The sequence below is a fragment of the Gekko japonicus genome, unplaced genomic scaffold (genome assembly GCF_001447785.1).
Source record: "Gekko japonicus isolate JY-2015 unplaced genomic scaffold, Gekko_japonicus_V1.1 scaffold1330, whole genome shotgun sequence".
NCBI lineage: Eukaryota > Metazoa > Chordata > Lepidosauria > Squamata > Gekkonidae > Gekko > Gekko japonicus.
This window is the reverse complement of record NW_015161437.1, coordinates 251,865-276,317: the sequence shown is the minus strand read 5'-3', so window position 1 is coordinate 276,317 and position 24,453 is coordinate 251,865. Positions and strand designations below refer to the sequence as shown.

The 24,453-nt window shown below is 43.2% G+C and overlaps 1 protein-coding gene across 1 annotated transcript in view; it reads right to left on the bottom strand.

The window, feature by feature from the left end:
• The window catches only part of NRP1 (neuropilin 1), a 184,759-nt gene that overhangs the window by 28,854 nt on the left and 131,452 nt on the right, over window positions 1–24,453 (bottom strand). Inside the window, exons 8-12 of the mRNA XM_015428988.1 lie at window positions 19,465–19,620; window positions 15,785–15,929; window positions 11,320–11,651; window positions 2,831–2,975; window positions 1,641–1,724 (exon numbers count right to left, since the gene is read on the bottom strand). Of these exons, the coding sequence (XP_015284474.1) occupies window positions 1,641–1,724; window positions 2,831–2,975; window positions 11,320–11,651; window positions 15,785–15,929; window positions 19,465–19,620 (862 nt within the window). The remainder of the gene's footprint in view (window positions 1–1,640; window positions 1,725–2,830; window positions 2,976–11,319; window positions 11,652–15,784; window positions 15,930–19,464; window positions 19,621–24,453) is intronic.

Here is a 24,453-nt window from a genome sequence, read left to right as displayed (position 1 = left end):
CCTCTTCAACAGAGCAGACGTGGAGCCTTATGGGATAAGAGCGTTCCAAAACACCAACACACGCCAGCCTAATTATGGCATATAAAAGAAACAGAAAGACTCTGGTCTTCATAAAAGTGAGCCCAGGAGAGAAGGACTGCTTTCTGCAGCTTCTCCTTCCTTGCTGACGCTCAGCAGTACTTGTTGCGTCTCTAAACTGAGAGGGGAAGATTGGCTGCAGGCGAGTTTTAGTTTAGGCAAAATTGGCACATAGTGAAATAGGGCAGAAGCTTTCCCCTCACCGGTCCCTAGTGGCTTTCATTGATAAATGTAAATTTTAAGGTAGGATAATCTATCCCAGGCTGCAAGCACTTTGGACTTGGGCCAAGAGGCTTCTTAGAAGTCATTTGCTTACTGAGTCCAGTTCCTGTATAGAAAAGGACAGTTCAAATGGGAAGCGATTAACCTATATCTGTACCAAAAGAGTGCTGGAAAAAAATTATCTGTGTTTGCTGATCCATCTCTGCCCCCTCAGGGTAGCTGGTTGGCCACTATGAGAAACCGGGATGCTGGACTAGATGGATCACTGGTTTAACAGGGCACCTCTTATGTTCTTATCAACTGCGTCCTAAACTCAAAACACTCAGCAGTGAAAACATTTCCTTATGCTTGCGAGCTTTAATCAGTTTAACTGCTAGATTAATTAGCTAAGGTTTTATTTGATTGATCAGAAGAGGCCAGTTTTAATTAGTGGACTGAGATGGTCAAGGCAGACCTGTCTGGGGCTTTCTTAAACTATTTTTGGTCCGTCATGTTACTGCACAGAGGATGAAATATGGGGATAGTTGAATCTGACTCTAGGGGGTGGTGCTCATCTCCATTTCCAAGCCAAAGAGCCAGTGCTGTCCGAAGACGTTTCTGTGGTCATGTGGCCGGCATGACTAAATGCTGAGGTGCATGGAACACTGTTACCTTCCCACCAAAGCGGTACCTATTTATGTACTTGCAATTTCTTGCTTTCGAACTCTTAGGTTGGCAAAAGCTGGGGCCAGAGATGGGAGCTCACTCTGTCACGCAGCACTCAAATTTCCAACTGCCGAACTACAGACCTTTTGGACTGCAGGTCAGTGTCTTAACCTCTGAGCCACCATGGCCCTTGAGGATAATAATACTAACGTACAATACAGGGTTGTTTGGACTTTAAAAGATAATGTGTGAATGTAAAAATGTAATATACTTGAAAGTGCTGTTGTTATTTTAATAACAGTAATAATATTTAATAATATTTATTATTTTAATTAAGAGTGGTAGACTTAGTTTATTAAATTTGTGCACAATCTCACTTCCTTTAGCATCTCAAGAAGGCACACGCATTGAGGCTTTGATAACAGGCAAACATTGCAATTAATGAAGGGGGTCAAAGGGCAAATAAAAATATACTAATAATTCTTATCAGGGTTGAGAATCCTATTTTTGCATGCATCAAAATGGTAATGAGGTTCTATCCATGGGGGTCCAACCATGTGGTCACAGCACTAGTTACATGCATATATTGTAACTTTGCTCTCGCAAGGCAAGCATTAAAACCGGGGAATGATAACAAAAATGGTCTTGCGATGGAATGAATATGGTCTCGGCACCTGTCAACTGGAAGTCATCACCTGTTCCACTGTGGCAGTTTGCTTGGTCGTCATCGCACTCGTCCACAAGATTGCTGTCAGGTGTGGTGGGGATTGAGGTAGGCACTGAAACAAAAAAACCTTGAAAGGCTCAGCTAAAGCATGCTTTGTGATTTGCTAGCAGTTCCATTTGTTACAGCACAGAAGCAAAACTTCTTCCTTGCACATAGGAAACTTTCCTTTTTAGGCATCATCTTCTCATTTCCTGCCCTTTGCCCTCCCATTAATGTGATGTTCCAACTGAAGGGTGGGGAATGAACAGGGGATTCAGTAATAGCTTCTCTCTGTATCCATTAATTTCTTTTCTTAGCATGAAGAAAAAAAAAGATGTGTCGCTTATTCCTACCCAAAGTCTGCAAAGGCTAAAAGGATCGCATTGAAATCAGGTCTGCGGAAAGAACATGATTTTAAGATCCATATTTGGAAACATGGGTTTCACCTTCAACAACGGGAGATGATAGGAACATGAGAAGAACTGTCTGCACCTGATCCAAACCCAGGCCTGGCAACAGGTTTTTGTGCACTGTTAAGCATGGCACCTTTGACCTCTTCGTTGCAGCTCCCTCACAGTAACTTTTAATCGGTATTGTACCCTCCCAATATCTTCCCCATCATGACTCCAGCCCCCCAGCTGTGGCCACTATTCCTTAATTCTTTCTTCTTTGTGCTTCACTGTAGCTGTGCCGGAGAGGGTCCAAAAATTCCAGATTTCTGTAATCTGTTTGTATAATAAGATTGTCAATACTGCTGCCCAGTAGAATAAAAGGCCCTGGTCCAGACAACAGTTTTTGGACATGTAGACTATAGATGTAGTGCCGATCAGTACAGAAGAAATCCCATTAAAATGACCTGTTAATTAATCTAAGTCCCAAATTCCCATTTGGTCCAATGTTTATCAGATTGTAAACAAAACAAAAACTGTTTTGGATTAATATCCCCCCTCCCACAACCTTTTCTAACCTCCAGCATTGAAGCTTATTGGCCTACAGGCAGGGATTTGATTTTCATCCCTAAAATTATAATTACAGTTGTAAAATGCATTACTACAACATTAAAAGCTAATGGAGAATAGAGAGACCAAATGTTTCTTACTCAACAGCAGCATAAGCAGCTAGTGTGTATGTGTAGGAAAACAATTAATGCAACTGATCAATCTTAGGATGTGCTATTACCTTCAATTTCACAGCCCAGCAGTTCCATCCTCAGTCCTAGTCCGCCATGGGTGGCTCTTTCAGGGTAGACGCGAATAAACCTGGTGGTTACAGGCTCAAAAACACGAAGCTCGGGTGTGTCGTAGTTGGTATTGCCTTCAAAAATCTGCAGGACACACGAACACAAAATGCTGCTTAATCATCATACATTCACTTTTAGCCAGCTGAGATTTTTCACGCTGCGAGCTTTGAGCGGAGTGACAGGTAACCCAGGTCCCTTCCCCGAACCACATTCTCAAGTGGCTGACACGGCAGCCTTAAATGAGAGGAAGGAACAGATAGTTAAAAGTGTCTCTGAGAAGCTGCACATTTCATTTCCTGCAAATCAATCCATCAGAGGAGTCGAGTGTCTTTAATGAGACGCGTTTAAACGAGGCTCCAATCTGAAATTTACATGGGTGACTTGGTGGAGAAGTCAGATTTCACTGTGGACTAGATTCTGCCACCCTTCATGCAGTAATAATAAGACAACTCTTCCAGACAGAAACTTCAACTCTGATTTGCTCCATTTGCTCAGAGTCTTAAAAACTACAGTATTGCTTCAAGGGAGCAAATGAAACTTTAGAAGCAAAAGCTGTAAAACAGAATTCTGGAAAGGTGTTCCTAGGAAAGGATTACTTTTTATATGCTGGCTAGGATATGCTACAAAATAGTTTGAAGGGGGCATGAGGATCCTGGTCAAGGATACACACACACACACATCATTTTTTGGGGGGTGGGGGTATCCACAAAAGAGATCTCAACCACGACTTGACAGGCCAGGCCAACTCCTCAGGGAAGGAACAGCAAAGATAAAATCATTTAGGATAAAGCATCACTGCAACAGAATTTATCTGGCTATTGCAGTGCTTGCAAGGTTGTTGATGGGGTCTTGAGAAAAGCTTGCAAGGTTGTTGATGTGGTCTTGAGAAAAACTAAGAACGTTGTCTCAATCCATGGAGTGATGGCCAAGCTGGAGTGCCAAACCATGCTGGAGAAACAAATGGCCGCACCAGAAGGCAGAAAAAAAGCAGGTGCAAGGTGAAAGTATTTATTAGAGCTTTATAGATCCCTACGCATGTCGCAGTAAAGCGTCTTCAGAGGATCTTCTACAGTGTTTTTCAAATTCCACCTTGAGCAACACTTGCTTTTTTCTTTTTCGTATTTGCAAGGGACACAAGCATTTCTGTCCCTAACAGTACTTAATTGTGAGTATCTGTGAAAGAAGGGAACCACCTTTCTAAAATTTGAATGATCATCCCTAGAAATGTGGCTATTTATAACGAATGTCCTGATGAATGCAGTTTCCTGTTACTGTGTAAACAGTTGCAGTCTTAAATCTGTGTGGGTGGGAATGGGATTCTGGGTAAGGGGCAGCCGTGGGTAATTTTTTAAAATTTGTTTCTGCTTGGTAGTTAAGGGAAGGTTATTTTTGTCCCATATGCCAATCACTTTGCATTAGTGTGCGTGTGTTTATTATGTGCCTGCTCATAGCGGATACGGGGGAGGGGAAAGGAGAACCTCCCCTGAGGTGCTGGCAGGCCGAGAGAGACGTGGCGGGAAAAGGCCTGAACAGATAAGGAAAAAAAGGCATCAACAAGGTATGCCCGTCCTTTCTGCTGATTCCACTCTCACTCAAAGGGCCACCAATTATCCTGCTGGCCGACCATCAAGTCTAAAAGTGCTGCCGCCAAATGCCAGGTGGGTTCATAATGAGGAGGCTGCCCTGGTGTTTATCACAGGTAGAGGAGGACAGCTGTATTTGAGTCCCGTAGCACCTCAGAGACCAACAAGGTTTTCAGGGTGCAAGCTTTCAACAGTCAACACCCTCTTCATGAGATACATGCAGAATTCTTGTAACTGACAAAGGGAGCTTTGACTCTCAAAAGCCTATATCCCAAAAATGTTGTTGGTCTCTAAGCTGCCACTGGACTTGAACTGAGCTCTTCTACTGCAGACCAACAAGGCTACCCTCTGAAGCTATCTTCAAGGTAGGAGAGAACGACAAGGAGATCTCTCCCAGCTGTCTTCCAGGTCTCCTGTTGTAGTCTTTTGGGCCTTTGTGGGAATCACCAGGTGCTCTGTCAGCCAGGGCCCCAACTTTGAGTATATGTACCTCATGCAGGGGACATGGGACAGAATAGGGATACTCCGGGCATATTGCCTAGCCCACTGGCAGCTACAGAGGCAATCTCAGATTTTGGTGTTGAGGCCCGTGAGCCTCATGGTCCTTATTGAGATTGCCCTGATATGAGCAGCTCACATCATGGCTCCTCCCTCATGACCACCATGGGGCTCTCCCAGACCATTCTGGCCTCCATACATAATAGTGGGGCATGCGCTCAAGTTGGTTTTGTGTTCATGGATTGGAAATGGGTGAAATTTCTATTGTGCCCCTGTTATGGACTTTTACCTAGTAAAGTTTTAGATCTATGGGTTTACTTTGATGCTGCTTCTAAAGTTTGGTTTATCTTGCTGTTGAGTGTATAATTACTTATGAATCTGACCTTATTCTTAATTTTGGTTTACATTTTGTTATTCAACTGCCTTGATTGTGTTTACATAAAGGTGGACTAGAACTCAAGCAGACAAATTAAAAAAAAAATGGACATTTCTCATCTTAATCCTGAAAATATTTCCCATAATTCTAAATCCTGGCCCAACAAGGACTGCTCACACACTGATCTTTTATAAACACAAGTAAAAAAACAGGAGGAAGGAGCTGCATGTGCTTGAGTTTAAATTTAACAACAGCTGGCTCGATTACAACCAAGCTCTCTTTTTGAGTCAAGATGAAAGGTAATGGTGGCATTTTAGGGAATTTCCACTCAGGAAGTTTGAGTCTTCTTTCTTCCTCTCCTCCCCCCACCCATCCTTGCTTTGATAAAAGTTACAGTTGCCAGGTACTAAGCACTTTAAGATGAGCACAGCAGACACCAAAGAGCAATGCATTCCTCCTAAATAATCCAGACTCTGACAATGCAGGAGGCCCCACAAAAGGAGGAATGCAAACCCCTCTCCCCCCGCCCCGAAATGTTTCTCCCTTGTATGTAATGTAATAGAAGGCTACAGAAAATGGCCAGTGTTTGTTCTCTCAGTGTTGGTGTGTTTCACTCATTGTTCCTTCAGAGTTTCTGTACAGGACCACTAGTGCTTTCCAGTTTTTGGAAAAGGGTGGAAATGGCCATGAGATACACTTCGAAGACCTTGGCTTGCTCACAGTAGCACCCCACAGATTGCTGTAATTCGCTGTGCCTGTTCTCACCCATTGATTACATTTAGGCCATTTGGAGACTCAAGGGGCTGGTTTGCGTGGTGTAGAAATTGTTTCCTCTACACTTGATTACTATGCCCTTAAGCACTAGCTGTGGAAATTTCTGCCTCTTCCTCTGTTCTCCTCTTTCCTTTCTGTATCCATTCCTTTCTGTGTGATACGTATCCTATTGTACGAGCTACTTTGGTTTGCTTCTAGGATCTGGTACAGATGCCCATCAGGTTGCATGCTCCCTCCTGCAATATATGTTCCTGTTCGCTGCCACCTAATGTCTCAGTGGCAGATATATATTTTTTTTGAGCAGTCAGACTAGGCATGCTCCTGAGGAAGGTGGGGTTAGCTTAGGCCTGATTGCAAGGAGGATGCCTGGCTGTGGCTTTGTGTGCTGCAGTTAAAAAAAAGCTGATTTATACCCTTGACTTGCTGATGTGGACATCAAAATTTACACTTCCCACTTTTTCCACTGCCCTGATCTGGATTATCAGGTTAGCCTGATTTATGGCTACCATTCCCCAGGTGGGGGTGGGGGATCCCCCATAGGGACCTCCAGGGTTATCTAGTCCAACCTACTGCACAAGGCAGGAAATTCACAATTTAGCTACCCCCCCCACACCCCCAGTGACCCACACCCAGAAGATGACAAAACCTCTACAGGATCTCCAGCAAAACTGGTCTGGAGAAAAATTTCTTCCTGACCCCAGAGTGGCGATCAACATTTCCCATGGCGTGTAAGAAAGGGCCACAAGAACTAAGCACTGAGCTTAGAACTAAGCACTGAACTAAGCTTTTGTGGGCTCCTGTCTGCTAGTGGCCAGCTGGCTGGCGGAAATCCCCCCCCCCAAAAAAAGCGATGATGTGCGTGACACACTGGCATCACCCAAAGTGACATAGGCATGTTGGTGATGTGGGGTGTACATGATGCTCTGGGTTTGGGGCAAAACTCTATGTTTTGAAGGCAATTTGACCATAGTTTTTCTCAAAAATCAGAGCGTCGCCCCCAACGTCACCAGCATGCCTACATTACTTCCAGGTGATGTATCAGTGTTCCCTCTAAGCTGAGTTAGTGTGAGCTAGCTCACAGAATTTTAGCCTCCAGCTCACAGATTTTTGTCTTAGCTCAGGGAGGAAGGGCTCCAGAGCAAGCTAATTTATGCAGTAGCCAAATCATTTGCTCACAACTTTAATGCCAACAGCTCACAAAGTAGAATTTTTGCTCACAAGACTCCACAGCTTAGAGGGAACACTATGCATGTCACGCAACACCCCTACTCACTCCTGGAATGCCCCCCCCATCCCTCTGCTGGTGCAACAATCAGACCTGGCAACCCTAGCCTGATCTCATCAGATCTCAGAAGCTAAGCAAGGTTGACCCTGGTTAGTATGTGGATGGGAAACCATCGAGGAAGTGCAGGGTTGTTACACAGAAGGAGGCACTAGCAAACCACCTCTGAATGTCTCCTACCTTGAAAATCCTGTGGGTTTACCAAAAATTGGCTGCAACTTGGCAGCACTTCCCACTTTCTCCACCCTCTTCTGGTGCAAGACTTCCTCTCCTGATGTTGACCGTGGTATTGCATTACACAAACCATGCTTAATGGAAAACTAGGATACCTTATAATCTTAGTTTGCAAAACTATTTCAAACCTTAGCTTCAGTCTCCAGTTTGTATGGGGGAAATGGGGAAGCAGGAAAAATGTTAAATTGCAGTTGAGGGGCACAACAGAAGCAGATTAAGAGGGCACAACAGAAGTAAAGTCATTAACCCTTGTCACAAAGCACAGAATCAGAAATATAGATGTTAAGAGTCTCACAGGCTCAATTCTATGAAAATAGCATCATTTGGAACACAGGGAGCATTCGGTAAATACGTCTCATTAAAGAGGATTGAGAGGGCATGGCTATTTGGATCCAATTAATTTGTAGTTATCGGGATTTATTTTATATTTATGTGTTGTTTGAAAGCTCATAAAAGCTTCCTCTGGCATAACAGAGACTATGAAATGAAATGCTATTTATAGCATAGGCATAGGCATATGTTACTATGGAATCCAGGCTTTCCCATAATTATCGTTTAAATAGCAATATATAATAATGGAAACTTTTCTGTAAAAGGTTTCAGTACAATGTAGTGACGTGCAGGCACAAAATTCAATAGACATTTAATGGTCCCTTGAATCCTAATTATACTGAATCATTATCTTGTGTCATCTGTATAGTCTAGACCTATCTGTGGTTTAATTATGACTGTTCATTCATATGCTCCAATCATTTAAGAACCGGGTGGAGGAAAGATAGCATTATATTCTGTACTACTTGGTTCACTTGGTTGTATATAGAAAGAGAAACTGAAAAATACTTGAAATGGAAAAAAGAATGTAAGTTCTTACAAGACTCCAAAAGAATTAATGAGATTTCAGAAGGTAGTTCTGGATAATCAGAACCTGGCTAGAGGAGATGTATGTACCAAGAGTGGCAAAGTACTGGAAGAAGAAAGAGGAAAGTAATGACAGATGAGTGGAGAGGTCAGGAAGGGGCACAGAAAGAGAAATAAGGTTCATGGGGTAGACAGGTCCAAGGGGGGCAGTTAGTGCAAAACCCGCTGTATGTAAACGGATTCCTACAATGATTAGGGAGCAGGTTTGTTGTTTCAGACCCAAAGGTCATTAGAGTGGTCCAATCCAAAACTGAGTAAAGACAAACGGCTTCTATCAGCTGATTTCAGTGGCCTTTGGGTCAGGACCTGTGTGTTTGAGAGAGGGGGAAATGGGATAGAATGATACGAATAGGAAGGATTGAAAATTGAGGTGAACCATACGGGAAGAAAACCAAACTAATTCGTCTGAAGATTGGAGCCACAAGGGACAGTAGTTCAAACTATTTAAGACTGGTGGCTGTGATGTCAGCCCACTCTTTTGCACTTACTTCAGGGGGAGTTCCTCTGACAGAAATACGTTTTGGGTCAGACACAATATGCTCAAATGTTAAGGAGTCCTAGGGGAACTTCCACTTACATTTAAGGTGCAGGCCTTGAAGTGTTACATCAGGGTTTCTGATAAGAACAGCTTGGCTAGATACTGAAGAGTGTGGGATATAAATTTTTAAATACATAAGATGGCTTTCTTGTTCACAGTATGGGGGATGTCCCAGTGAGGAAAAGCAGCAATATCATTTTAAGAAGAGCTGCTTTTTATACCCTGCTTTTCTCTGCCCTATGGAGTCTCAAAGCGGCTTACAAACGCCTTCCCACAACAGTCACCCTGTGAGGTAGGTGAAGCTTAGAGAATTCTGAGAGAATTGTGACTAGCCCAAGGCTTCATGTGAAGTAGGATTTTCAAACTCCATTCTCCATCTTAGAGTCTGCCACTCTTAAACACTACACCATGCTAGCAGAATTAAGAGCATCGTGTAAATGGCTAGGGCTTCCAAGTTTTCGGGAAAGCAGCGCTCCCTCTACAAGAGTTAAGTGAACAGCATTTTGCTACTTAGAGGGTTGTATATAGATATGTGTTTACAGTGTTAGAACAGAACTGGGGATACCGAAATCCCCAACCACTGGCCACGAAGTTCCTTGGGTGACCTTGAGCCCATCACCAATTCTAAATCTAATCTCTCTCAAAGAGTTGTTGTAAGGATAAAACGGGGGAAGGGAAAACCACGCGTGCACCTTTAAGCTCCTTGGAGGAAGGGAAGAATAACAACATAATAGTTAGAAAGGAAGCACCATTTGTGCACATGGTGCCCTTATACACGCACAAAGCTTTTCTGCAGACCTTGGCCTTGATTATGTGCTGCGGTGCATGATTGGGATCCTGGGAAGCTACAGCTTGCTTTTCATATATTATTGCACCAGGGCTGGCCTGAAAGCCAAGAAGCAAGCCATGCGATTGATTGGAGTAGCAGCAGCATTTATTAGAATTGCTGCAGCAGATCAGAAGAGTTTGGCCCTGGCATCCTCTTTGAGATCAGTCAGCTTGTGCCATGGAACTGCTTGGGGCAGCAAAATGTCCTAGGCTGCTCCCATATAATTTGTTTCTTCCAACAAAGGAGAGATTAAACTGTGTTTAATTTTCAAGAAACATAATGGCTTTTAATTTAGGCTTTCAATCAACGGAGCTACTATTGCGTACAGCTCAGCTTGATTAACATTATTAAAATACCAAGGTCCTATTTTAAAATCCACCAGACTTCTAAATCCTGGGAATTGATGAAATTCCTTTATAATACATTTCTCCCTCCTGTACAAGAAATATTATTAAATGTGTTGAATATTTTAGTAGGATTACACATGTTACATAACATCCAGTTATTTTTCATTATTATTTTTTTAAAGTGCTAATCTCTGAAGCTTATTTTTGTCAGCAGCACAAAATTCTGAGTGGACTTAATACGTTTGCCAACATTCATTTTCGTCAAGCCTGCTGGTTTTGACAGTGAGGGCAACTGCCTTGAATTTAATACTAGAAGGCTAAGCAGCATAAGGTATGCCACAGCAGAAGCATATGGCCCTCTGTTTCCTCCCTTCCCCCAATATGAAAGAATACGTGAAAACTTTATATATGTACTTAAAAAACCAAGTCATTAGATCTCATTGTTGATTCATACACTATACACTTTATGACAAGTCCTTTAGTGGGTGCATCAAGGTCATTATAAAAATAGATGCACTGTTACACGTATACCCAAGATTACTGATGAAGAAATAGTTGTTTTGGAAGAACTGCAGTGTGTCAAAGATTTTGCCTATTTACACCATATAATCCAACACATGCTTACATTAGGTTACAGGAAAATGATGCAAATCAAAAATTATAAGAGATATGCACCATAAATGCACTGATGTGGATGTGGTATTCTGCAATACAGCATTATAACTGGAGGAATGCATGCAAGAAGAGCGCAAGGCATGGTCAGAGGCAAGAAAGGTAGCTCCAGTTTGCTTGAAACAAACTTCTCATGTTTCTCTAGGTTCTGTGGGATTACGTTTCCTTTCTGAGTTAAATGGGAGTCCCGCCGTTCTCTGCTGGAGAACAACTGCAGAGCACCGCAAAGACAAAATGACAAAAATTTTCTAATAAAATGCATATTTATCTACTGGCAAACATGTTTTTCCTAGATAGCACATCACATGATAGGAAGCCTTCTGTTTAGTTTCTGCTCAAGGCCATAGCGCCATCACCCTTTGAGATTACAGTCTCACCTTGACCTTCTTTTTGCTTCCTTCCATAATAAATTTCCAGTCTGATCCATTGTAGCTGTATCCAATTTTGAATTTTCTCATGAAGACCTTGTTTTCTCTGTGCTTGCCTCCTTGAATGATTATGCCCCGCACTATCTTTTCCTCACCAAGGTCTATCTGGAGCCATTCCTTTGTATATGAGTGAGTGGTTGGAGGTAGTGCCCAGCCTAGACGGCTTGTTATAAGGCGAGCATTTTCTGGGATCCAATTTCGATCAACTTCAGTGGATGCTGTAATCTGAGAGTCCGTGATGAGACCAGATACCATACCCAGCATGCCAAAGCAAGGATAATCTAAATTATAATGATAACAACAACAACAACAACAAATGTTTATTCTGGGCTATGTTTAGGTAGTCAAAACACTTCACATGCATTAATTGATAATCTTTAAAATATAACCTTTTAAAATGGGGAGCATTAATCAGTTAGAACAGGGGTTCCCAATGTGGTGCCCAATGTGATATACTCTAGTGTGAGAGGCCCAGTAAACCACACCAAGCGTGGCTTCAAACATAACAGGAGCAAACTTTATTCGAAAGAAGGGAATCCCAGCATACGAAGCTGAAGTTCAAAGTTCTGGCATGCTTACAACCTTCCTTCCTTCCTTCCTTCCTTCCTTCCTTCCTTCCTTCCTTCCTTCCTTCCTTCCTTCCTTCCTTCCTTCCTATTCCCCATGCTCATGCTCAGACTGTCTGTATTACATCCTTTAATTTCATGCTCTTGCAAGAGACACTCCACCAACCAATCCCTATCAAACCAATACAAAATAATACGAACTCTGAACTGGTTAACTTCTTGTTCCACACTGCTGGAGATTTGATTGGCTGTGCCAATTCTTTAAAATGTTGCTTTGGCATCAGCTGCCTCTATGGGACAAAGATCTGCACTGTGTTACTAAAGTTAAGCCGTGGCAATCATTTTGTGGCTGGCTCCACCTCCTGCGGCAGCCATTTTGTGGCAGCCATTTTCCTACTGTGTCCACTATGCTGTGCCAAAATTTTCAGTGAATGAAGATGAGATCTTTCACAGGAGATGGATGCTTTCCATAAATGGAACACTGCCTTTTGGCTCAGTATCATGGCCTGGATCCACACATGCCTTATATTACAGATAGAGGCTAAGGGAACAATGTAGGGGACCTGAAATAGGGACTTCACCACTAATATGTTTTGGCAGCTTGCTATGATAAATTATCTACCCATGGAGTCCCACAGTCATTACCCAAACACAGATTTCTTATATTTGAAGGCTTTATCTATTGTATAGGATATTCTGCCTGGGCCTAGAAGGTGGGTTTCCCTCTAGAAGCTATGCTGAATGGTGCTTAGAATTTTACCAGCTCAGATACCACAAATGCAATCAAATGCAACTTCATTCTTAATTTGACTTTCTGATTGATCATCTTTTTGCTTCCTTTAAAAAAATAATACAAATGCTTATGGAAGGTATCCTTTTCCCAAATGGAAGTCTCCTTTCATTAACTGAGGAGGTCTTCTGGGAAAACCAGGAAAGCCCATGCAATCCATTAATTTCCAGAGATAATTTTCTGAACCAGAGACACCAAGTTTTGAATGCTTTAAATGTATTGATATAGATCTGCATAGACATATCTTATAGTTGCAGATACATTCTTTTTTTCTTTTTTCTTTTTTTAGAATAATAGAAATAAGAACAGAAATATGTGTTCACTTCAGTTTTCAGACGTGGATTCATCAATCTTCTTAATTAAATAGAGGTTGTTTAGATGACATTTGATTTTAGCTACGAAACAATTAGTTCCTGAACAAATCCTCCTCTAATTATTCGGTGTGCCTGAAAATCTACATAACACCTTCCCCTGCTTCTAAAATGCCATCTTTGTATGATGGGGGAGTGGACTCAATTGTTATCTAGTTCATCATCTTTCCATCGAGTGCTACATGTGGCACACACTACAAAGAGCTTATGCTAACAGGTTCTCACATTCACTTGTGGGCAGTAAACTAGAACAAAACTATTCAGATCTACCCTTTCCACTGGTGTGACTGGGAAAGTCTTTAGAGGTGGGGGAAATTGTAATGGATTGCTAGCTAGAAACCTCTAAGTGGGGTTAGAGTGGTGGACTCTAAGATGGAGAACGCAGTTTGATTCCCCACTCCTCCACATGAAGCCTTCTGGGTGAGCTTGGGCCAGTCACTGCTCTCTCAGAACTCACTCCGCCTCACCTGCCTCACAAGGTGACTGTTGTTGGGAGAGGACTGGAAGGTGATTGTAAGATGCTTTTGCAATCCTTAGAGAAAAGTGGGGTATAAAAACCAACTCCTCCTCCGTACTTTGTGTTTTATCTCTGTGGCCCTGATGTGAAACTCAGTACCTCATACAGCTTACAGCCTGGAACTCTTGTTGGACTCTAAGGGGCTACTGGTCTCAAATATAACTATACAACTGCAGAGCAAGATGGCTACCCTCTGAAACCATCTGTACCCAGGGCTCCTTTTGTAGAAAAAGCCCAGCAGGAACTCATTAGCATAATAGGCCACACCCAACAGCAGGAACTCATTAGCATATTGGGCCACACCCCCGACAGCACAGCTCATTAGCACATTAGGCTGCACCCCCATGTTACCAGAAGTGTGGTCATCCAGCCACACCCACCTTTTGCTTCTTATTCTGTTCACCTTGTTTGTTGTCAAAACCCAGGGCTTTTTTGTAGCAGGAACTCCTTTGCATGTTAGGCCACACACCCCTAATGTAGCCAATCCTAATGAGTTCCTGCTGTTGGGTGTGGCCTATTATGCTAATGAGTTCCTGCTGGGCGTGGCCAACTTGGGAGCCAGCCGGAACTCCGTTCCTGTGCGTTCCTGCCCAAAAATAGCCCTGTCTGTACCTCATATAAATACAGATATCATTCCTGTCCAGGAAAGACCAGGGTGAAGTAGAGGGAACAGCCTTGGATTGTTCATCTGCCATCTATTGCCGTTTCTCCCTGCACTGATGGCCAGATACCTAGACAACTGGGTGGGGATCATTCAGTAACTGGTTTACCTTCCACGTAGAGTAGACTAGATTGGATTAATATTTCGGGTTGGAATAGATACACTTGCCATTAATGAGCCAGTATTTGCATTTCATCACTTGCAGAGTTGGCATGCATGTTCACTGTACATATTGGCTGCATTCAGGTGTCATACCCACTGACTGTTTATAAATCCATGATCCGAATAAACTCCTTGGCTTTGCGTGCTGTCAACTGATGGTTTCTTGGTAGGCATTAAACTGAGATTCTGAGCTGTTTATTCCCAGCTGGCTAACTGTGGTTTGTCCCAGCTGTGATTTGCTGTGCCATCTGGGCAAGGCTATTCCCCCTTTTTAAAAAAAAAGTAGTGTCATCCCTCACATCCTCCTAAAGAGAAGTATGGAGCAATAGACAAGTATGGTGTACCAGCTGCATTTAGGTGCTGTCGCTTTCTCAGGGCGCTCCTTCCTTCCACCTTCTCTCCCCACACACCCCACCAAACAAGAAGGTGCTCCAGAGACTTCAGCCTCTTCCAATGGGATATTTAAAAGGCAAGGAAATGGCAAGGAAGGGGGGAGAGGATGTAAAAGATCTAGTTTGTTTAACAGTTTAAAAGTTGAAGCATTCAGTAAAACAGATAAGGGAGGGCAGGCAGTCTTCAGCAAAGATCAAGGGGGAGGGGACTTGGCTTACTTTTTTACTACCACCCCGTTTACCTTTCATTGATTGCAACTGATCAATAGCTAATGGGCTGTATACATAGTCAGGCTTTGCCAGCAGCCTGGCAATGCAAGGGAGCTTCGGATAGCATATGGGTATTTCGCCTAGAGGCAGGAAAGGAGGCAAGTAACCGAGTAGCTGGAATTTATGAAGAAACTGTAATCTGTTGTGTACATCTGGTAGACTAATCAGGATTTGTGCAACCAACTGTGGCTTCAACAAACCACAGTTCATTGCAAAGTCTGAATCTATCTATTCTCTCCTCCTCACATCCTGTGCTACATTTATGTACACACACTGTATTAATCTGGGGAGAGTAATTTCATAAAAGACTGCCATGAGCAGCTGAGCTATAGGAGCTCATTTATTCCTAGCAGGTCAATAATATGGGTTATACCCCTAGGGAGTAACAATTGTTGAACATGGTTACAGGAAAGGCATATAGGCTGAACGGCATACATTGTTATCAGCTATTCTTTCACAATCTTCTGTAGTCCTGTGGATAGCTACAGTGGTAAAACTGTTTATTAATTGATTGCTTATGTTAGCTGTAACGTGGCTTCGTATAAGTACTTGTGTTTTCTAGACTGTTTGGAATATGGATCAATTAATGATAACTCTCCTATTCTTTGACAATTATCTTTTCTTCTGCAAACGTTTGTAATGTTAAATAGGAATTTATAACAACAACAATGCATGTAGTCCATACCTGTAATTTTACAGCCATAAACTTCAAATCTTAGTGATATCCCAGTTTCCCAGGTTACAGGTTTGATTCTAACAAAGCGTGTCAGAACTGGCTTGGGAAAAGTTCCATAAGCAACATCAGTAGGGTTAATGTTCCCGGTAAACACCTACAGGAGGAGAGAAAGCAATAATGTTTATTTTAAATGCATTTTAATTTTTGCCTTATTTGTAAAAAAAGTAATTACTAATAATCAATTAACCCAGACTCTAGGGAGACCAGAGGGGAAATGAATAAAGAAAGCTCATAGTCTGCTGTTGAGTTCCTGAGATGGTTAGCTGTGGACTACCCAGAGTAAGGGCATAACTATAGGAGTGCTGGAGATCTGTAATCAAATCTGGAGAAAATATTTATTTAAAGGTAGCTGTGGGGTGGGGCATTTGGACTGGTGCTGTGGTTGGTAGGGGAGTCCCCCCTATGCCTTTTCTCTAAGAGGAAAAGTTGCTTTTAGCCAAGTGGGCAGAGAGGAAGGTGACCTGTCTTTCCCCTCCTACTGAGCTTAAAAACTGCTGAAGGAAAAGGAATGATTTCTGTCTGGAATATGCCACAGAGAGAAAGTGTTAAGTATCCAAGTCAAATCACCACTCCACTACAGGACTACTTGTAAAGGGAATGAAAGACATCGGAGGTTCCAGTCCTAGATTTCAGTCATCTAATTTAATGGTGTCATAGTTAATCACAGAGTCAAGAATGTTTGAACCCACTGATTTCAATGCCTTTAAGAATGGTTAACTCGCCCTGACCTGGATAGCCCGAGCAAGCCTCATCTCGTCAGATCTCTGAAGCTAAGCAGGGCCAACCCTGGCAAGTAATTGGAAGGGATACCTCCAAGGAATACCAGTGCTTGGGACGCAGAGGCAGACTATCAAGCCACCTCTCTGAAAAACGTCTAAACCCCACTAGGGGTCACCAGAAGTCACCATGACTTTCAGGCATGCAAGCACACACACCAATACCGCCCCCCCCCAAAAAAAAAGAATGGTTAACTCATAATCATTACTCCTAAATAAATGTCCATAGGATTGTAGCCTTCGAGTCCTATACACTATAAAAGCCCCATGTCTCTGTGACAAACCCTAGCCTGTTCACTTAATTTTAAAGTTTGGTCAGCTAACTGGATCAGCCTCATTTGCGTGTAGCCTCCAAACTCCCATGTTCCCCTTTGTTTACTGGCATCTGAATGTGACATTCCCTTGTGTCTGTCATCTGCCAGCAAAAACTTCAGATACTGTCCTATCTTCTACATTATGGTAAATGGAAAATGTTAGAATGGGTTCTGGGGATTTCCTTCCTGCCAGTCTACTCCATAGAGGCCTATCTCAGTCTTAATGGCTTAACTATCTCTGGTGCTTCATTTCCATGTACGTCAGCATCTTGTTTACATACTCCCAGCATATTGGCCACATTTCCAGTCTCTTATTGGGTAAAGTAACTTTTTACTTGATCCAGAGGGAAAAGCTCAGAGCTTTCAAATGCAGCAGTTTTTGAGAGGTTAATGTGGAGAGGAAAGCACGTTCCTCTGTTAAGCTCAACACTGGCTGCGGTCACACGGAGCAGTAGCCATGCTACTGCGACGGAAGATAGGCGGATTTTTGGGCGCGATCTCACCACCACATCTGGGAAGCGTAGAGCTCCCGTGGTGAACCTGAGGCTTCCCTCCGAAGATGCGTGGTTAAAAACTAGTACCTCCGAGGTACTAGTTTCCGGAAACCGCGGGGTAAGGGCGGGCATCTGATTGTGTTTCCGGTGGCATCCGGTGCCTGCCCATGCCCCATTGCGAAAAGGTTTTTTTCCCCCTGAAGTCTCCAGGGATGCGCACAAGCACCCAATGGGGCATGCGCATACTTCAGGTTAAAAAAACCCCACACAACCCCGTTTGCCGTGCCGCACCACTTCTTTGGCGCGTCATGTGATCGGCTCCTCCCCCCTAACCACGGGACCTCGATGGGACCGCGAGGGGACGCCTGATCGTGCAGTTGCACTTTATTTCACTGCGGGGCAAACAGCCACGCCTCCCCCCCCCGCGATATCTGGCCCGTGTGCCTGGGGCCCCAGAATATTTTGTCTCTCAGTGCAAGAAATCTGTATTTTACTACTTTGAGTGCCTTATTGCTATTTTTAGAAATGTTTGCTTTTTGCCAGTATATGCCATGCAAATTCTGATTTCCTTTTATAATACATTTATTTTAAAACTTTATTTTAAAACTTGTCGATTATAGTATTGTGGTTATGGGAGCATTCACAGTTACCTACTCATGCCATGTTTTGGTCGTTCTGTCAGGGTAAACCCAGATAATACAGGGGTTCTTTCACTCTTATATAAGAAAACTGAACAGGTGTCTTGGAGAAAAATTCAGGTGGTCTGTCTAGTGACCGATTATGGGTTCTGTTTGTGAATGTTGTTCCATAGCCAGGGCACTAATGACAGAAAATCTCTTTCCTTGACAGCCACCTCTTAATTTGCTAAGGGGAGGACACATGGAGAAGAGGACAACTGACAATCTTAGTACCTAGACAAGTTTGTTTAAGAGAAGGTGTCCTTTAAACATTTCAGGTACCATTATCTTATAAATAAGTTCACTTTGTAGAATTGTTTAAATAACATGAAAACTTTTCTGATGACTTACATGAAATGTTCTAGATCTGTCTGACACCATTAGGTATTCATTCCATTCTTCTCTGCCTGTTGCTTGATGTTGTCATCAAGCCAGACAAACAAAGACATGAAAAGATACGATGCATCTGTTTTGGCCATTTGAGAAACTTCTACCACAAGAGAACTAAATTCTCCAGTGCCTGAATTCAAGGAAGGTGACTAACTTCCTTCTCCTTTATTAAACAATGTAAAGCTCCAATTTCCTGTTCTTAGCCATTTCTCCTTTTACGGGCACTAGTCCCTTACACCTTTCCTCCATCTTTCCTGTTTGCCCTTTACTAAGAACACTGTAGCAATAGAAGCTGGCTAGGTCAAGGAAAAGGCTCAGCTATCTAGCTTATGCCCTTGTGCCCTCATCTTCTTTGTGCAATTGAACCCACTATTCACTTTCCCTTCAGGAGATAAGAAATGTAGCGCACCAAATATTCTCCATTTTGCATCTTACATGTCTGGACTATTTTTGGCAACACAGTATTGCTGAGAACTAAGTTTCCATTCCTCACAGGAAGGAAGTAGCCGAGGAAGATCAGCAGAAATGACTAGTAAACATGGGCTACATTTACGACATCTGTTTAGCTTATTAATATTAATTACATTGGACAGCTAGACCAAGGCCACTAATAAAGCATGGCTCTCTTTCAAGATGAGAAGACAAACAGGATGAAGGAGGAGGTTATCTGCATGCGTGATAAGAGGACCGCAGCAGAAGCACAATTGTTCCTTTGCTTTAAGACTTTTAGAAATGATCTAAGCAATGGCTATTTTGGGCTTTTCCTAGTGACCGTTTCTGACTGTCACGGTACCGACATCAATTTGGGTCCATCTGATTTAATGTAGGGGAAAAAGGTGTTAACAACTTTCAGAATAACTCAACTCAGTTATAGCTCTAAGATCTGTATAGGTTGGATTCTAGGGTATCCGATTGCTCCTTGAGCAATCCATTAAAAGTTCTACTTGTATTAAGTATTATGAAGATGAAGAGCCTTACCAAAGGTTTATTTCCATCTTTAAGTGAAATCCAGTCTTCTCCATTGGAGCTGATATCTACACGGTACGTTTTCACATAGTACTTTTTCTTAGTTTCTTTCGAGATGGCTCCCTGGGTTCCAATGGCAGAAACAAAGCGGAGAAGGCCCAAGTCCACCTGTAAGAAGAGAGGGGGAAAAAAATCAGTATTGATTCTAATGTTCCAACAATCTCCTACCATGTGCGGTGGAGCCATTTAAACAAGGAGAAACAGCTGCTATATGCATGCAGATCCCCACAGGAGCCATTTGTAAGTGAGAGAAATGGGCAAAGCCATTCATCTACCTTGTGTGTGCAAACTGTCAAGAGGTTCTGCTGCATGTGGAAAATCACAGCATGACACCATTTTGCTTCCACCTCCGCCAGGCAGGTGTATGCAGACTACTCAGGTGGTCTGTACTCTAAATTCCCCAGTGTAAAAGTATCAGCTTCCAAACCCAGATGCAAATAATTATCCACCTGTGGTCTGTGTGCCTGATGTCTCCACACTGGCCTGGATCCAAAGGTCCACCTCAAGTGTTCTTCACATACACAGGAGCTTAAAGTCTCTCTTCTGAAAAGCTGCCTGCCCCAAAGGGAAGGAACGCTCAAGGACAGAATCCCATGATGCTCCTGGGTGACTGTTCCCTGTATGAGCACAAGGGACCTCTTTGCACAGATGGTGCCTCTTTAAACCCCTGTTCTTTTTTAAAAAAAATTCAATTAAGAGGAAAAAAATCCATGAGAAATAGCTCCTGTATCATTATTGCAAAATCAATCATGCTTCTTCATTTTATGTCTGATGTGAAAGTATGTGAAAACATTGACTTGACCAGTCAAGAGGAAAATACACTGAAGTTGCTGAATTTCTAAAATATCTTTGTAACGAAAAATAAAATGCTTCCTTTTCTCTTACAATGGTGAATTAAAAAAAAAAAAAACCAAAAACCACCCGGTGCATATTTCTGATGAAGTTCTCATTACCAGGCTTATCTCCAAGCATTGCCCAGACCTTGGCAGGGTGCATTAACTCTGCTTGTGTTAAATCTCTCCTGCATGTCACAGTCTTTTACATTGTTTTGAAACTTGCAGGATACAGATTGCATGTCTCCAGTGTCCCACAAGCATCCTTTTTCCTGGAAGTATGTCATACACCCGAAAGCAAGAGTGGGGTGGAGTGGGTGGGCGGATGGGTTAAATCAACATGCTCTGCATTCTCTTAGGGAAAATGTGGAGGAAGCCCCGTTGAAGACAGAGAGACTGCTATTTAGATTTGCCCGACAAATATACAAGTCACTGGTAAACTGGAAGACTTGAGACACAACAGTAGTACCTCTGTGTAAGAAAGGGAAGGGGTGAAACGGTGCTAACTTTCAGTGCCTCTTTTTTCAGCTTCTTAAGGCTAGTAAAACCCATGCGGGCATTTTAATATCTTTCACCAGAATCCATCCACTGTGGGTGAAACTACACGTTCAGGTTTTTAACAAGTTAGGTCTGGGTACCCCAGCCCCAACTCAGGTTCCCTGCAGCCACATAGCAGCTATAGAGGATGGCTTTAAAAAATAAAAGGGGAGCCCAAACAGGCATGGAACACTGCTGCACCGGAAAGAGGGGGCTCCTGCCTTCCCCTCCAGCCGTTTTCCATGCAGAAACAGCACAGAGAGGGAGTTATTTTTTGGAGCAGTAAAAATGGGGAAATAACTTCCCCCCAGCACTGTTTCCATGCAGGAAAATAGCTTCGGGGATGAAGGCCTGAGCCCTTTGCCCCACCCCGTGGTGGTGTTCTAAGCCTTTCTGGGCACTCCTTTGTTTTTTTCAAAGCCGTTCTATACAGCTGCTGGGTCACTGTGGGGAATCTCAATTCAAAGCCCAAACGTGTAGTTTGGCCCTGGGTATGAACCAAGGCCACAGAGAGGTAGTGACTATGGAGACAAGATTCAGAGAGGCCCTGCTCAACCTGAGGGTCCAGGCTTAGGAAAAATTCCACTGACGTGCAGGTTTAAATTAGTTGCCCTTGTATGGGCTAAGGAGGGGGAGGGAAAATGTATGGTGCACACAGAGATAACCAATTACTAATGTGTTTGTGCTAAATCAGTGTGTGTGTGTTCATGTACTGTTTGGATTGGCTCTGGGTGGTGTGAGGGGTGCCAGACTGAAGCTCTAGCCGGGGTTTCCTGGTCTGAACCCATAAGTCACTAATTCCCAAACAGTGCTGGAGTGTGCCGTGGTGTGCTATCATAAACAGTAAACAATTAAAGGCCGTCAAAGTCCTCATTATCAGAAGAGGCTGCCCATTACATCTCTGTATGATACGCTGCTTTGATCCTCTTCTTTCCAATTCCTTCTGCTACTGGGGGCAAGTAATTCTGCCCCAGTTCTCCCTGACTGGAACTTTTAACCACTTCTGATATAACAATTACAGAAGAACTACCCACTGTCCAATTTGCATTTAAAATAGGGTTGCCAGACCCCCCCCTGACAGGCCCCACCTCCCTGCTGCCGTTCAGCTAGTAGGCAGGGGGGAAGAGGGAGATCCATCCAATGTGCAGTGATGCGACTATGTCCCAGTAGTGATGTCATCACAGCCAGGATGTTGGGGTGACGCTCTGGTATTTGGGCAAAAACTTTGGGGAAAAGAAGCGAAATTTACCATAGAGTTTTTGACCAAATACCAGAGTGTTGTCCTGACATCCTGGGCATGATGACATCACTTCCGAGTCACATGGGCAGTGACATGGACACATCGCTGTACATCAGAGGGGTCTCCCTGATGTTCCTGGTAAATCCCCCACCCCACCCCTGCCAGTTGGGACCTGGCAACCGTAATTTAGAAACAAACAGCATAGTGCTCAGTTGCCTCAGTTGACAGAAGTCAGTTGGGACCTGGCAACCGTAATTTAGAATCAAACAGCATTGTGTGCCTCAGTTGACAGAAGCTTCAAAACCCCACCATATGCTTACTGAGTGTTGTGAAACACAGATAAAGAAGAACAGAAAAAGTTATTGAAAAAGAACTGAAGTCTTTACTGAATGGCAAACTTTTTTTTTTTTTGCTGCCAAGTCGCAGCTGACTTATGGCAACCCTGTAGGGTTTTCAAGGCAAGAGATGAACAGAGGAGGTTTGCCACTGCCTGCATATTTACGTAGCGATCCTGGTATTCCTTGGTGGTCTCCCATCCAAGTACCAACCAGGACCGACTTTGCTTAGCATCTGAGATCTGATGAGATCAGGCTAGCCTGGGCTATCCAGGTCAGGGCACACAACGGGTTGTGTGATCCTCCCCCCTCCCCCATTTCATTTCTTTCCTGATCTCTGATTGTTCGATTTCTTTCCTAGCAAAAAGTGATCTTGGAGGCTGTGAGCAGAAGAAAAGCAGGGGAGGATCTCCATGACCCTTCCCCTCACAGCCATTTATCTCCTTTAAATTGCCTTCTCAACTGATTTCACACCATTCAGGAAAATTATTCAGGAACCCACCCACATCCTTTTCCTTAGAAGTAAGTCCTGCATCCAAAAGCAAGGGACTGGTCAGTTTGGGAGGTGAGGTGGGATTTTGAGGAGACAAATGATATGACGAGAACAGTTTGGATCAGCCCCTCTCCCTGCCCCTTCTCTGGGGCGGCTTTTAATTAAAAAAAAAATACCAAAGGGACAAGGGAGAGAATCGTTCAGCTGAGCCTCATGTGTTGTTGGGCCTGATTCAGAATCTGAGCACTAATGTAGCACTGAGCAATCTCAGATCAAGTTGAAATGCTCTCCAAATTGCACACCACTGATTGTAAAATGTGCTGCATTCTGAGGCACATTCAGTGACTAAATTCAGTTCCAGGATGTAGGACTCTCCAGAATCTAGAAGGCTGAGGGAATGCGGTGCTGAGTTCCTTTAATGAAACGCTTGGCTCAGAAATTCAAACAGCTCTTCAGTTTTGAAATGATTAGGGTCCCAAGCTCGTACTGTTCAAAGTGATTTGAAATGCCTCTAAATGGAATTTTTGTGGGGGAGGTTTTTCCCTCTTACTTATCTTTCACTCCCCCCCTCCACAAAGTAGTAAGTGCCTCCTTTTGAATGAAGTCAAGAGATGGTCCATTATGAAGGTACTACAAATTAGACATCATACTAAAGCTTAATGTCCAGGGGAGAGGGCTCGGAATTAAGAGGGGAACAGAACAAAAAAGTTAGATTTGGCTACTTCTGCTTCCCATTGTCTGACATGTAATCATAATGTGAACCAGTGATTAGGTTTATGAATTTGCCTTACTGAAGCAGCTGATTAGCAATGCCACAGTAAGTGTATGATATACATATTTTTTTTAAAAAAACCCTTGGAAACTACACAGGAGAGCCTGCTGTGATTCTCAATTTGCTGCCGCTCATTGAGACTACGGCTGCTCTTGTTATTCATGCTAAGGCTGCAATCCCAAGCATATTTAATAAGCGAGTTCCAAGGAACTCAGTGGAGCTTCCTTTGGAACAAACTTTAAAAAGATGCCCAAACAATACATTAAAAAAACCTTAACAGTATGTTTTTTAGCTATTGAAAGAACGGCTGACACTTCGAGCCCTTGGAGGAGTATGAATTTTACCCAAGCTGTAGCTGGTTGTTTCCAAAGCATAACTCTGGACAGATACTGATGCTCACTGAAATAGTTTCCAGAAGTATCATCTCTAAAAGGCAGTAATTCTAGAATGTCCTCATTCCCTGAGATGTTCTTTTAGGGCAGCACTCCTTGTAACAGCTCTGCCTAAGCACTGAACTCTGATCAATGGGGGCTCACTTTGGCTCAGAGCCCTCTCCACACAAACGTCTGAGGTGGTTGGGTCCAAGCACAGAGAACCTATCTCCAGTTGTGATAGTAATATGATCCCTTGACAGCTGTTCTCTCCCCCCCCACCCCACTTTCGCATTCTGACTTTTCTCCTGTTCTCTCCTGTATAGCATTCTGTACTTTGGTTGGATGGCCGTCTGTTTC